We start from the raw sequence: 15,960 nt of genomic DNA, 5'->3' as shown, positions 1-15,960 counted from the left end.
GGCCATCCAAGAGGTCCATCTCAAAAGCCATGCTAGAAATATCTGTCTATCACCTCTGGTCCAGTCCACAGAATAGCATGTTGTAATAGCTACATTGTTCTGAAAACAGAGTTGGGAGCAGGGTTTCGGAGGGAGACTGCCCCCATGCCTTTAGACATTGCTGGAAATATCCTGGCTTGCTCATGTTGTGGTTCGTCCATCGTAAAGGGATGCTTGGCGGAGATTTTTGGATGGGCTGGGGTGGCTGGACTTTATAGGAAACCTGCCGTTCAAAGGAAAATATTTGCCATCATTCAGGCTGGCAAGGGAATCCATGCATTGATCCCTGTGGATAGGGTGCGATCCCACCCATGAAGCGCCAGCCCCCTTTATTAATACTAGGTGATGGCTAATCAGATGTCCTTTTCCTCCTCCTCCTCCATTTCATTCCACTCATGTACCTGTCTATATGAGGCATGAGCATAAAACAATTTCAGTTTGGTTTAAAAGGAGGATGAGATCTGGGAACTTGTTTCTCTGACTTTATCAGCTTCAGATCTAGTTGAGCTGGGTTAAGGGTCGATCAGTGGTTCTGAAGGTGGTTTTAAGGTCAGGCTTGACAAAGCCCTGGCTGGGATGATTTAGTTGGGGTTGGTCCTGCTTTGAGCAGGGGTTTGGACTAGATGACCTCCTGAGGTCCCTTCCAACCCTGATATTCTATGATTCTAAGGTCCTGGAGCATGCTGTGTTCGGGGTCCATACATACCTCAGACTTTGGTTTTATTGTATATCCCATAGGCAGAGGAATTTAATTGTAGCCCAATTCTTCACTCCCGACATGTGTAAATCCCATTGAAGCCAATGGGAGTTCTACAGGGAGAAGAAATTCATGACTGGGCCCACTGTTTCGTCAGGCTGTAGCTCTGGTGGTATTTGGTCTCATTTCTCATGCAGTCACAGAAGCTGATGACATGTCTATCACTTACTCACATGCTGATCCTGTCGAGCTCTCTGTGAGCCCTTTGCCCATAGTACCTCTCTCCTAAGGATTTGGCCTAGCTTGGGCTGCCTAAGGAAATTAATCCAGGTGCAGACCACGGCTACTTCCTGCAGCTACCACCTGCCTCTTCTGTATTTTTAAATTAAGGAATTTCTCCCCTCTCCCCACCATGGATTGATTGCTGGGAGCTCCCTTGTCCCTGTGGGAAATGCTGATTCCTAATCAGCGCAGGGAATGCAGCGTGTGACTTTTGCGTCCGTGCTGTTCATTTGCAAATGGGGTATCCTCCGTGGCTGTAGTGCCTCTTAGTCTAGCCTGTGCAATAACTACACCCTAAACACCTAAGCCATAGGGTCACCCCAAAGGAGACGCCGCAAAGCCTTTGGGTCCATTATCGAAGCCAACCCTCCCTGAATGAAACTGACGAATCTGGAGTTCAGACTCTCGTCAGGGACCCGTCTTCTAAAATGGCTTGACATAAGCAGAGCGATTCAAACGACATTTGTTCAGCCGTGCGGGTTGGCCCGTTTGTGCTGCACGGTTCAATAGACCCACTCCATTCAGCTGAAGTTGACAAAGGCCTGTTGCAAGCAAAGAAAGGGATAATAAGAAGGGTCTGAAAAACCAAACTGATTGTGAATATCTAGCTAGTTTATAAATGCAGGAAGGTATTGCAACTGGGCAGTCATGCTGAGCACCCATGTTTCAGGAGGGGCTGAAGGCATCTGCACATGCTTTTTGCGTTACTGTTTTCTGTGCATAACACCATAATGGTTTAAATGAAGGCTTCCAAATACCCATTTAACTTAGATTTAATAAGGCAGCTATTGCATGGTAAGTAAATCCCAGAAACTTCTCGGAGTTTAATAACTGTGTTGTGGGGGAGAGTCTGTTCCAGACTTTATTGTCTTCTTTAATCTAAATGAAGGGCCAGGGTTTCAGAACTGCAATGACCCTGACTGCGCACACAAATCAGGTAATGTCACCAATTCTTTTGCACACCATCACGGTTACTGCACACACAAATTTCACACACATTTTTGCACATGCAATAGTGCATCTCCAGTGGGTGAAAATCTGGCCCTAGATGTGCGTCTGCAAATCATAAATTGAAGGGCTAACATTTCAAAAACGACACAATTCAATCATACATACAAAGTGTGGCTTTGCACTCGAGTTCCATAACCACACACTTCACAGCATGCGGTGAAAATCTAGCCCAAACTGTTACCTGAAACACCAACTCCAGCCTTGATCTCAAATTTTCTCTTCCTTTTGGGAAACTTTGAAGTGAAAATGAGAGTGCAATATATCAGGAAAACCTTTGTACCCAATGACAGCAAATATCATGGTTCAATACGGGGAGAAAATCAATCTCTGGTCAGATTCTTGTTACTGTAGTTCTACATGGTGACTGATTCCTGACTGGAGTCACCTCTGAGGATGATCCAGCCAAAATGGGCACAGGAATTGCTTTCATCCCAGTAGACTCGCGCACATCAGCGCAAATCGTTTGGGATTTTTTTTTCTTTCCGTTCTCTTTGCAGCACCCATTCCATGACATGTCCGAATGTTTCTTGTCAATGCCAGTTATAAGTGCATAAGTGCATTTTGGAAAAAAAGATTTTCAATTTATCACTTGTAACCATATATATAAATATAAATATATATATATATAAAAGTGTTTATTTGCAAAAAATAAAAAAAAATGTTTTAACAGTAAACTATCTTATAATAAACTCCCAATTTGTGACGATCTGTTCTTTTGTTAATCATAGACAAAGCCTCTGCTTGAGAGTACTGTAATAAATAAATATTAACAACAGCGCCACTGAACACCTAGAAGGGATACATCTATGTACTGTATATATTTAAAAAAAAACAAAAAAAAACTGTATCAAATAAATGTTTATTGATTTTTTTTGTAGTTTGGTGTTAGTGAGTTTGTTCACTGAAAGACAAGGGTTATCCTCCAATCAGCATCTTGTGTCCTCTCTCATTTGGCTTGAGTCTCTTGCAGGAACGTTGACTGGGTGCTGAAGAGGAACTCTTTCCCCCCAGCAGAGAAAATTCTTGTTATTGGGATGAGGTGGTCTGGTTGGGCGTGAGACTGAGCCCATTTGGCTTAAGAGGTGATGTGGCCGAAGGCAAAGTACCCTGGACGGGGACTCACAAGACCCACTTCTGTTCCCACTCTGCCACTGGCTGGTAAGGTGACCTCAGGCAAGTCACTTCACCGTGCAGTGCCTCAGTTTCCCCATCCGTAAAATGTGGACAATGCTACTGACTGCCTTTGTAACATGCCTGGAGCTCTGCTGAGGCCAAGTGCTGGTATTATTAAGCAGTTGATTCTGCAAAGTGTTGAGCAGCCTCGGCTCCAGCTATCATCCCCGGGTAGGCACTCAGGTTAAATCTTAATGCTTAAACAGTGGCTAGCTTTTCCTTTGGAATCTTCACCTGCTGGCCTCATGGCTTCTCCTCCCAGCCTGGTGCATGAGTCACGAGTGACTCCCCCCCACGCTAGGAGCTAGATTCCAAACAAGCCGAGAAGGTAGGGCCTGGAGATGATGCATTCACTCTTCTACAGGACAGGCGCTATCTCCAACCGCACCCTGCCTCTGCAAGCCCACCAGAGGTAGGACAGCTTCCCCTTAGCAGATCAGCTGGAGATGCCACCAGACCAGGCCACCTCCTCAGCTTGTTGGGGAATGCAGAAGGTCCTGCGTTTCCCCCGTCAGAAGCTTCATACGGGTTCCGTGTCTCTACTAGTTAGAGGGTTATTCATCTGTCTTGCAACATAGGCTCAGCGTGCCTGCAATACCGCAGGGGCAAAACAAGTTTTCACATGGAGCCTCTCAATATTCCTTGAACTCAAGTCTCCACATGGATGGAACCCACATGCTAAAGCACCAGTCCAGCTCCCCATAGGGCCCACGTCTTCCTAGCATGAATGGAGCTCTATTAATAGAATATGAAAGTCCAAGTACGGGGGCTATAGACTTTGGAGGTGCTACTATGCTCCTCCATGCATCAAGATCTCGGAGAGAAATTCACAAGGCAGCCTGAGAAGATTTCCTATCTGAGTACTTGAGGGGAGTCCTTTAGAGTTCACAGGTTGCATTACAAAGAGGTAAGCAGATGCATCCTTCTCTGCACTTATACAAATGGGCCAGGACCCGGTAAGCCTAGATAACTAAACCAGCTTGGGGCAAGCTGCGTGCTGGGTAGTTTCCCAGCCAGGGATGCAGGCAGTAAGAGGCATTGCGTCTGGCAGCGGGCACCACACGCTGTCTACATCCTCGGTTTTGTTCTTTTTTAAACACCCTCTCTGTGTTCACAGTACGGGTAGAATAATGAATGGCTCTAGAGAGACCAAGTGACAAGCATTTTCCAGCTGTTCCAAGCCTGCCTGCAAAGCCCACAGCTTGACAGCTGCTCCAGCCTCTCGAGTGTTCAAACAAAAAGCTGTTCTTGGTGAATGAACCTCATTCATCAGCAACTGGGTCATCTGGGCTGAGCCGACAGTTCAAGTTGGTGGCCCTGCATGAAAGCATCAGGTGAACAGAACCTGAATGCTGCCCCTCAGGAGGCAGATCAGAGGGATGTGCTCTTGGCAGGCGGGGGGTCGTTTCTTTGCTTGGCCAGGGTGGGGATGTGGATAATGAACACATCTCTCTCTAGCCCAGCGCTGGCTGCCAGCTCCTCAGCTAGGACAAGTGCCAACGGGGCAAGAACTCCTGTCGTTCTTTCAGGAATAATAGAGTCGTGCTGATCACTGCACAGCAAAAAACAAAGGGCCACACTACTCTGTGAGGCCCATTGGTTTAACCCGCTCGGCACTGAAGCGAGAGGTTTCTAGGAACTCGGGCCAGTTCAGCCAGACCATCAGGCTCAGTCAGCTGGTCCCTGTATTAGACCTGGATGTTCTCCAGCTGCAGGTCCCATCCCCAGCAACCCCCACCGGACTAAATTTCCCCCCCGGCCTTGAGAACAAGCCTCTGCACCGGTCCTGGTGCATCACTGCTGTCCATGCCCCAGGCCAGGGGTGGCCAACCCGGGGCTCCGGAGCCACACGCGGCTCTTCAGAAGTTAACGTGCGGCTCCTTGTCTAGGCGCCTACTTTCCCATGGGCCGGGGGGTGCTCACTGCTCAACCCCTGGCTCTGCCACGGGCCCTGCCCCCACTCCACCCCTTCCCGCCCCCTCCCCTGAGCCGGCCGTGCCCTCGCTCCCCCGCCTCTGAGCCACGAAACAGCTGATCAGGAGGTGCGGAGAGGGAGGGGGAGGCGCTGATTGGCGGGGCTGCTGGTGGGCGGGAGGCGCTGGGAACAGGGTGGGGGAGCTGATGGGGGGGCTGCTGACGTATTACTGTGGCTCTTTGGCCATGTACATTGGTAAATTCTGGCTCCTTCTCAGGCTCCGGTTGGCCACCCCTGCCCCAGGTAACCAGGCCCCCTGAACAGTGCAAGGCCTAGGCTGTGGGTTAATGCACCCGTAACGGACAGGTTTAGGGGAGGTCTTAGGCCTAGTCTTGCTTCCATTGAAATCAATGGGAGCTTGGCCATTGATGTCAATGAGAGCCGGATTAGGGCTGCAATGCGGCACACGGGTACGCTGACAACATGAGGAACTGCTGCCCTGTGGAAGGCTGCTCCCAAGACGTGGGCCGAAAGGATCAGCGAATCCCTCTGGTAACTGGGAGATTTATGATCTCTGGCTACTAGGGGAAGAGGAAAGAGCTCAGGTCTCCTGAATTTTGACCCCCTGACTCAGCTCCTTCTCTGAGGGAACTATTCTCTCTGGGGAGATGAGGGGAGGGGGCATGGAGTAGGAATCACCATAGAAACCCATCCTCTTTCCACTAGAAGGAAGGTCAGTGTTAAACCAGGGTCAGTTTAGTGATCAGCAGAGTCACCTCCCCCAGTGCAGACATACATTTCCACCCATCACCTTGATTTAGCTGGTTGAGGTTAAGTCTGGGGGAGACGCATCTGATCTTGACACGCCGGTCCCTATGTCAGGCTTCTGCATGCAGTATTTCAGTCAGAGCCCCCAAAGGTTTTCATTCATGAAAATCTCCTGGGAATATGCACGTGCAATTCCTTTCCAGCCACTGGATGGAGCTGTTGTTATTTGAAACCTCTCCTGGTTCCGTTAGCCCCCTCCCCCCCCCCCACCCCCCCACCCCCCGGCTCTGGGTGATGCTCCCAGGCGGCTCTGATCCAGCACAAAAATAGAAAGTTGAGACCTCGGGCAATGTTCTTCCCCACCTGAGAGGGAAAATGGGGATCACTAAAATAAGACATGGGAATGTGGCCATGTGTTTCCATGGACAACGCCTCCCACTCTGCGAGAGAGCAGCGGATAGTTTCCATAACCAGGCAGCTTTCCTTCAGTCCCTTGTGACTGGGCCAGAGCTGTGAATATAAACAGCAGAGGAACTTTCAACCAGCTGCAGGAGGAAAGGCAGGCTCATGACTGTTAAATCCCCAGTTCATCTGGGAGACTCAAACGTGCTCAGATGGCAAAACTCCCCGTTTGGCCGTCTCATGAGTAAAATTGAAAAGCCCTCAGTCTCCTTTCAGGGAGCATTTGCCTGGCTAGATGATTGCTAATCCCAGATTCACTTTGGTTTCTCGCCATACTAGAGCTACTTAATGTTAGGCCCCGATCACTCCCCTGCACCTGCCCAAAGCCTCATTAAAGTCAACTATGGGGTGCAAGGGTCCCCTGTCCACAGACCAATTGCAGGAGATGGACCTCCGTTTGCATGAGCTTGTTTAGCAATAGGCATAGCAAGGGCAGGCTCTGGATAAACTTCCTCCATATAGTTCTGCTCCTGCACCTTAACTCTGGCTTGCAGCATCATTTGCTTTACACTAGCAGGTCATGGCCTCTCTAACGCAGACATTGCCAGCTGGGTTTAACGGTGTGGTGTTTTGGTGATGTGCACAACTGGGAGCCATGATGAGACTCAAATGCATTAGTACTTGTCTTCTGTGGGAAGAGCTGAACTCAGATCGCTAGAGATGACAGGATATTGCACCAGACGACTGCACCAGCTACTCCACCAAGGTCAAGACAATTGGTCAGAGGGGCAAATCGTGACCCCTGCTGCTTCTGAATTTTGTGAGCTGGATCCATCTCTGGCATGAACTGTAAATATATATATGTGGTAGTCAGTCTAAAGCAATGCTCCACCTCCCCCCATTTCACTTCCAGGTGTATGGTGTTACCTGGCCCTTGCAAAGTCCTTGCTTAAGTGTTCACAGCAGCTGGGGACACCAAAGATGTAAGAATGAGACCTGCCTGTAGGATCAGGTTTAGATTGCCAATAAAGTCCTCGTCACTTTCTAATGCCTTTTTTGGCAGATCACCAAACAGGCAGCAGAGTTAGTCAAATCTCCCTTAACACAGCAGTTTGCCAACAAATCTGTGAGTTGGACCAATGAAATGAGGCTAAGGCCCTCTTTGACAGGGAGATTAGGAACATGTAAAGCAAGCTGGAGGATTTTCTGCATCTGCCCTTTCCCTTACCCCCTCCAAAACACAAGCCATCCTGAATTACACCCCGTGCAGCCCACAAATTCAATGGGGATGTAACTCAGAGCAGATCTGGATCTAATAATATCTATATTGTGCCAGGTTCCATTGCACCATGTGGCATTCACCTTGGTGAGTATGAGGCCAGGCAGCCCTCCAGTGAAGAAGGGAGATGGCACTTTTGCCTTCTCAAGTGTCTGCAAAGGGTCAATAATTCACTTAAGTCTCAGGCAGTTCAAGAATGCAAAAGGCCAAGAATGTGCACAATGCCATGGGTAAGCAAGTGCAGCAGATCTGCAGCTCCCCTCCCTGTGAAATTTGCATTGTTGAGCCAGTTCCTTTCTGAACTTAGCATTGTTTGCACACATCTCTCATTTAGCCTTCTCTGCCACTAATGCTATTAATGACTCAGCCAACAGCTGCACCTCGTGCTGGAGAGAAGGCGAGAAAGCAAGTGCTCTTGTCTGTTCTCTCAGCCTTGGCTAATAGTGTTTGTGTTTCAGGGGCTGCTGGATGATGTTATAATCACTATTTTCTATTTAAGTGCATTGGGGCAGGGAACCCAAGGGTTTTCTTGCTCCTGCATTGGGCCAGGAGGGGAATGTCTTTTTTTAGTTACTGCCTAGTCACAGAAGAAAAGCAGTCTTTGCCGTGTGGATGGCATAGCCATGTTGCTGTCAAAGGGACATTTTACCCTTTCACGTTCTTTTCTGTTCCAGTATTTTCTTCTGTCCCTTTTGAGTCTCGAGTCGCATTCATTCAGATTTGCAACTGTTTGTGGGAGAAGGCATTCCAGTAACCTTTGTGATCATGGAAAGAGAAATCTAATGCCCTGATCCTGCAAAGCCATGTGCTTAGTTCTACACACTGTGTCTTCAATGGGACCACTCCTGGGATGTAAATTCCACAGAATTCTTTGCAGGATCAAAGCTTCCTAACAATCAACCACATTATCTACCATCTGCTAATTCAGTTATGACAGCTAATGTATGCATCATTTCTGCATGAGCTAATAAATAAAATACACCTGAAGAGTGCCGAGATCAGTCATAGGCTTGAAGGAGGAATTACTGAGTGGAATTCTATGACTTGAGACCAGACAAGATGATCACCATGGCCCCTTATGGCTTTAAAAATCTATGAAGGCTCAGAATGGAACCCAAGTTCTGACGCTTAATTTAATAATACAGTAGCTATTTGCTGTTAACCCACCGCTGGTCACACACAATAGTCTAAGAATATACCCAGCTCACGTGACTTAACTTCCTTATAGGACTTGCTGCAAGAGCTGCCAAGTCTCACCCATCTGGGGAGGGAAGCTCATTGCTGATTACTGTTGAGGCAGTTTTTAAAGGCGCTCTCAGCACTGAAGGAATGTGCAGCGTGCCACCGAAGCATGTTAACTCTCACATGCAATTTTGGGAGATCTCCCTTTTCCCCAGTTTTTCCCGTTTACCACAGGGCCTGGTTGTTGACTTAGCACATGGTATAAAGTTATATAGCTCCAGCATTTAGCAGGGCTACGATTTTGGAGGCTCACTGGTAAGTAGCTCTAGTATTTTGCAGGCCCGGTGTCCTCTCCCTCTAATATTTTGCAGGCGGACGGCTCTGGCATTTTGCAGGCTCGCTAGTGCACGCTCTGGTCCTTTGCAAGCTCTTTTTACATTTAAACCCACCACAGGGCTTTGTGTGGCCAGCAGCATCCATCTCCTTGCTCTGCACCCCATGACCTCCAACCCGCCCTTTCAGTTTCCTTTCCTTGCACGGTCGTTAAGTTTCCTCCCCTGCAAAAAAAAAAAAAAAAAAAAAAAACTACGACTCCCATGATGCAAAGGGCTCCCACCCTTCCGGCGAGTTGTAGTCCACCCATGGGTTCCTCGCCTCTGGGAGTAGCGCGTTCGCGCCCGCCTGTGAACTACAACTCCCATGAAGCCCTGGGGCGCAGGGAGCGTCCCGCCCCAGCCCCTCTCCCAACAGCTGATCGCGAGGCGCGATGGCTGCAGCCGCCGGTGATGGTGGGGGAGAGGGAGTGAATGAGGAGAGAGGAGCGCCAGGAGACGGCAGGTAACAGGGCCCACTGGGGAGCCAGGGGCGGCCCCTGGGGGCTCTTTGGGGTGCAGGAGGGGGGTGTTTCTGTGGCTTGTTTGCGCCGGGGTCGGTTGCCAGGGCAAGGCTGGTAGGGCTGGAGTCCAGGCAAGGCAGGACAAGCTCCCCTGAGCTCTCCAAGGGGAAGGCTTCAAGATGCATCCACTTTGCCCCTGCAGTTTGCTGTGGTGGGGGCTTTCTGAGGAGCCCCGGAGCGCGGTGGATCTGTCTCTTTTGCATGGACATTAACCATCTCCCTGGCACTCCCACGGGGCAGGATTTGCCCTAGGGAGCTTGTCCAAACTTTCCCTTGCGTCTCTGGCTTGCAAGGTGCTGTGCACCTGAGCTGGCTGCATTTCAGTGGGGCAGCATGGAGAGCATTTGGAAAGCGCCCTGGGGATACTTCAGGGTGAAAAGTGTTTGTGTTTCCACTGCCCTGTACTGGGCTGAATCAGGCCTGCTCAGCTGCCTGGGTGTCAGAGGCCCTACCTTGCTAGTAGAGATTCTTCTTAAACTCAAGAATCTGGGGCTAGTACAGGAGATCTGAGTTCAAACTCAGCTCTCCGCATGAAGCTCCAAATGCCTGTGATGAGCTCTGTGATAACGGTGGAGTGCTCAGTGGGCTTCATGTTTTTTGCAGGGGTCACTATTCAGAACCATACAGTTTTACATTATGACAGGTTTCAGAGTAGCAGCCGTGTTAGTCTGTATTCGCAAAAAGAACAGGAGGACTTGTGGCACCTTAGAGACTAACCAATTTATCTGAGCATAAGTTTTCGTGAGCTACAGCTCACTTCATCGGATGCATTCAGTGGAAAAAATGAAATCCACCGAATGCATCCGATGAAATGAGCTGTAGCTCACGAAAACTTATGCTCAAATAAATTGGTTAGTCTCTAAAGTGCCAAAAGTCCTCCTTTTCTTTTTACAGTTTTACAGTGTAAATTATAGTATGATATGCCCTGCACTCATTAGGGAATAGTGTGGTACCCTTAATTACTTGCAAATCTCAACTGTAAATATTTAGAGGTGACCAGTGTACGCATCACAGACGGCTCTTGCAAGGGTTATAAAATCTGCAGTTTGTTCTTCTGGGGTGAAATTCTAAACCCTCTCCTGCCCTGTGGCCCCCCCCCCCCCAAAGTCAATGGCAAAACGCCCACTGACTTCAGAGAGGTCAGGATTTCACCTGATGTTTATAAACACAACTGGAACCTTTCTGCACTTGTGAAATCTTTATCTGTTGCTATCTTGAAAACTGTGAAAACGATCTCTGTGTTGAACTCTTTCAGTGAGGAAAGATTCTAAGTGGGTGTTAGTTTCACACACCTCAACATTAGCAAAGGGTTCTAGTCTGCATACACAAAACCAAGGAATTAGTCACTTTTTTTCTTGTTGCTTTGTAAAATGGTCAACAGATTAAACTGCCCTGAGGATTAGCTTTCTGGAAAATATTAAAGTTTAGCTGTTTACAAATCATGTGTGCTTTTGCACGTATGCACACACCCCTTCCAAATATCCTGCACTGCAAAAAGTGTCTTAACATTTGCCATCTTGGAAAAGACGTGTGTATATTTTTTCCCTACTCACATAACAGAAAAATGGGTGGATGGATTTTCCTCAAAATTTCTTAAAAAAAAAAAAAATTCTTTGGTCTGAGACCATGCATGGAATATACCAGCTCTAGAGGTGAAATGTTCAGAACTCTATGATGAGTGTCTACAAACGATATTTATAATAAATGCTGCAAAGTAACTCTTACTACAGTGCAGTGCACCCTAGTCTAGTGTTTCGAGCAAACCCCTGGGGATGTCCAGAGTTCCCATGTGTTTTGCTCCAAATTAGTCAGCCACGTGATGTGTGACTGTGGGCAAGTCACTAAGGCCAAATCTTTCAAACTTGGGGGCTTAGGTTTTTCAGAGACGCTGAACGCACTGATTTCCAGTTGAGTCCGTGACAAACAGACCACTTACTTGGGGGGAAAGAGAGACTCAGGCCCCGGCGTTGGAAAACATTGCCCTTAACCTTTTGGTGCCTCAGTTTCATCAACTGTCAAATGGGGCCTATGAACACAATGAGTTTACCAGAGGAAGGAAGTGCATTACTGAGTAATAGCTAGAGAAGCTGATGAGTAGTTGGGTTGTACAACAATGGCTGTTTTAACCAGGTAGTCGGGTATCAGTTACACTGACCTCATGGTTTCCTGTGTCCAAGCTGTCAGAAATGCAAAAATGAACAGATCATAAACTGTGGTGAGAAGGGTGCATTATTTTTGAACTTCATGGAGCTTTGATAATCAAAGTTATTAACAGAGGATAAACAAATGTGCGTGTGTTATTCCACGGTGCCTGGTTCTCCTCTGTTATACCGGGGTAGGGGAATAATGATTCCATCACACTCAAGGGAGTCACTCCAGTGGAAATGCGGTGTATGTTTGTGGCGGGTCGGGCCCCTGATTTTTCAGTGAATGGAGCTCCTTTCGATGATTTGCCTTATATAAACACTCCTTGCTGGCCAGGCGTGGGCTCTCTTCTCTGCTAGCAGCAGTGATTCTGCATTTTTTCCCCGTGGGCATGAATTTTGCATTCAAGTTGCTTCATGATTGTGGAATGGTGTTGCCATAGAAGGAAGTGGTGGTACCGTTGACCTCTGTTGTGGTATTTAAATATTTGGACATTTACCACTAGGGGGTGCTAGCGCAATCCCCATAAACGTGTCTGGAGCCGCAGATTAAGGTGCTGCTGGTTATACTCTAGAGTGGAAACTTTTTAACTCTTTGGACTCTGGAGCATTTTCATCCTGTGCAACTGGTGATCCGGACTGGCTGTACCAGCGGCTCTGCCAGTGTCAGGAGTTGGGTCCTGCCTCTCACCAGGAGAATGGGACTCTGTCCCTATCTCCCTTTCCCCGTTCTTGGGGCAGGTTAGCACTGCACGCACCAAGCCACAGTTACGTGTCTCGCTCTGGTGGTCGTGGCGGTGGGAGGATGCAGAACGCTACTTCCGAGCTCCTCCCTTCTGCTCCTGGGCTGAAGCTGCTGCTCTGATGAGCTGGCGGGGGCCAGGGAGGGCTGGGGGAAGGACTCCGCTCCCTTTCTGTTGTTAGGGAGGCTCAGTGAGGGAAGAGGCGCGTCTACCCTGTCAGTTCTGCACACACAGCTCAGGGCTCAGCTTTTTGCTAGGCGAGGCAGAGCGCTTCAGTTCTTGGTCCCAATCATGAAAACAATTATTTACTTTTGCCAGTTATGCTTGCGGGTTTCAGCCCTGCTTTCTATTAGCCTCATGCATCCTTGTTAGGAGTTTGCCCCACCAGCGTAACTATGACAACGTGGTTACACCGGTGCACGTTTCTCTAATGTAGGTGAGGCCCCAGTCTGATGGGCACCCAGCAGCTGCATGAGAGGAGTTCAGGGGACTTGCATGTGTCCTTTAGACTCTTTGATTGTTTGCTGATGTCTCTCTTACGCACCCACCCTGGAGCAGAGGCTCCTGTGTGCAGAGACAAAGGTGGATGTCCCTCTCTAAGGACGAGAGGCCCTTCATGCTTTGTGCTGATGGGGCTGTCATGGAGAGAGATGGGTGTGACGAGAAGGATCAGAGGTGGCTTCTTCCTCAGTGTTAACGCAGCCCAGGAGTCTGAGCAGGTGGCAGGGCTATAGTCTGGCCGGTGGTTAGTCTCAGAGACCTTCTCTTGCTGTCATTTCACCGGCAAATCAGCCTCGCTCCACCAGGCTCAATGGAGCTGTGTCAGTTTGCACCAGCTGAGGATCTGGCCCTGACAAACGCATAAGGTCCCAAATGGCTTGGAATCGTGGTGTACAATTGTTACAGTCTGGTGGGGGGCTGTCCTTCAGATCCCGAATCTCTCTCTCTTCTCCCCCCCCTCCACTCTTTTGGATTGTGACATCCACCACTCTGTCATGGAGGGTCAGTAGAAGAAATAAGTGAGACAGGGTTTATACAGGACGTAGTGTGTTCTGCCAAGCCAGCGGTGTGAGCCAATGCTACATTCATAGCAGGGCCCACTATAACTGGTTCACGCACACAGGCCCTGATCCTGGAGTTGGATCTACGTGGGTGGTCGCCTGCTGGGGTCATGTATGGACACGAAGGCCCACATGGATCCAGTTGTAAGACTGGGGTCATGGTGACCAAAAGAGAAAGAACCCTGGTTCATTTCAGCTTTATCCTAAAAATTAAAGGAAAAATAAATGATTAGCATTTTCCCAAAATCTGCATGAACGTGCTGGAATGAAGGCAAATTGGGAAGACATGACTCTAGCATTTATATTGAGTGCATGTCCTATTATGATAATGTCTGGGCCATTTTAATAGTCAGTGTGCAACGCCAGACACAGACCATCCCTCACTTTTATGAACACCCCTCCCTCAGCATCTGCATTTCACTTACACTCACCCAAGGGCCGTTGGGCTCTCAGTCGTAGAACTAATATAATATAGACATGATGACCAGTATCTTACACTCGGACACCGCTTGTGAGGCCAGCTAAGAGCAGAGTTGCTGTGTTCCCATCAGCCTAACCAGCTGTAAAGGGAAGTTCACAAGCATCTGAAAGGTACGCATGCTAAGGAGACCGAGGGATTGTTTAAAGAGGGTCAAGGAACAATGGGGCGAAATTAACAAGAGAACCTGTTTCAAATCTCTTTTAAATCTGCCTTCTTTGATTTTTCACAACTAACCCGTTGCCACTGCTGGATGAATCGACTGGAGGAAACGTGGGTGCTTCTGACGCAGATTGCCAGCTCTGATTATTGTATTGTATCGCTATATTTAGGGGAGGGAGGGCTTCCAAGTTCCAGGTCTTCGACCTCATTCTCACTTGCTTGCGTTAGAGTCTCGGCTTACATTTCTTTTTAAAAGTAAGTTTCTAGCCCTTCTGGGCCACATCTACACCGGAAGCACATTGGCAGTAAAGGAATATCGGTATAGGATGGAAGCAAAGCTCTTCCTAGTGTGAATGCAGCTATATTGCTTGGGGTGGACAGTGCTGTTGATCATTCCTTTCAGACTCTTCCTGAAGGTCCGCGAGCTCTTTGGAAGGCAGTCTATGTTGCCAGAAAGTGCAGTCCTTAGAACTGCCTTCAGACTAGATTTGATCTGATGCACTCCTCTTGTGGACTGCCACTGAGTCTTTGTTCAGAGTCCGAGACTATTTGCAAAGATGGAAAATGTTGTTCTTGGCATACTTTTAAAACAACCACAGCATAGAGTGAAGAAAGGCGATTTTGTCTGACTCTTACTAAATTAGGAGCTAGATTAGACTGCGGAGTAGACTTTGTCAGGAGAATAGGTGAAAGCCCCGTCATTTGGCCATTGAGACAAAGACCGGAAAAAGGCTCTGATGTTCGCTGTAAAGAACAATGAAGCATTGGTGGGGAGCTTTGTATGTCTTTTTCTTTAATGGGAAAGAATAGAAATCACTGGGGAAAGATTTTATTTTTAAACTTCTGAAAGTGCTTTACAGACACGGGGGAGTTTAAAATAAAATTACAGCGCGGGAAAAGTTCTCCACATGTTCCTTTGAAGTTCACCAACTCTGCCGTGCGATTGGCATCATTATTTAGGGGGGATGGCTCAGTATAATGGCTTGAGTTAGGGCCGCATTGTCAGTTTTACCTTTGAATTCCCTTCCCCTTGTGCTGGCCGTGTGTCGCAGTTTTACTGTTATTTCAAGCAGGGGTTTGGGGCAGTTTCTTTTTGTCTGTTTCTTTACATGTCCTCATTGGTCCAAGTGTTAGTGATTTGATACATATTTCAGGGTAACATTCTCTTCTGTTAATCTAGCTGTTGGGCATTGGTGCTATAGTTTTGTGTGCTCCATACTAGACTAGGATCCCAGTGCCCCGAAATCCTATTCACCCACTCTCGTGCACACTCCTGTTTGTTTCGGAGTTGGGCCTTTGTCTCCAGAGACCAGTGCAGCAGGCCATTGAGTGTTGAAATATCTGAGACCGTTGCAGTTGGGCTTTCAGACCCCGTAGCTTGCATTGACCAGTCGGGGTGGTGGCTCCTGAAAATCAGACACCTGAAGTGTCGTACCTGCCTCAGCAAAGGAAACCAGCTCAGAGAGGTGCGTTACAGCCTTTAAAGGTCACTCACAAAAGTTATCTGTATTGCACTGGTGCCTGAAGGGCCCCAAACAGGATCGAGGGCCCCTTGTGCTGGACAGGGCTACAGTGTTCTTAAAACCCACATTCCTGGCACACTTGGAGCAAATGCTCAATGCCTGTCCCCTCAGGTGTACGGAATAGCCCCTCTGATCTGGGCCTTCTTTTGGTCTGCCCTTCCCCCTCTCCAAACGCACCTCTTGGCCCCCTTCTTCTCCACAGCCTG

General features: G+C 48.3%; 1 protein-coding gene across 3 annotated transcripts in view; it reads left to right on the top strand.

Moving 5' to 3' along the window:
- The first annotated feature begins 9,471 nt into the window (after window positions 1-9,471).
- UCKL1 (uridine-cytidine kinase 1 like 1) overlaps window positions 9,472-15,960 on the top strand; it is a 41,323-nt gene continuing 34,834 nt past the window's right edge. For 2 of the 3 annotated variants that reach the window (XM_077831594.1, XM_077831595.1), the window contains exon 1: window positions 9,472-9,585. In XM_077831594.1, coding sequence (XP_077687720.1) covers window positions 9,515-9,585 — 71 coding nt within the window. In that variant the 5' untranslated portion in view covers window positions 9,472-9,514. The remainder of the gene's footprint in view (window positions 9,586-15,960) is intronic. The other variant, XM_077831596.1, reaches the window with a different exon arrangement.

This window comes from Eretmochelys imbricata, chromosome 13 (assembly GCF_965152235.1).
Source record: "Eretmochelys imbricata isolate rEreImb1 chromosome 13, rEreImb1.hap1, whole genome shotgun sequence".
In the NCBI taxonomy this organism is placed as follows: Eukaryota; Metazoa; Chordata; order Testudines; family Cheloniidae; genus Eretmochelys; species Eretmochelys imbricata.
Note: the sequence above shows the minus strand (reverse complement) of the source record. Positions and strands in the feature narration are given on the sequence as shown.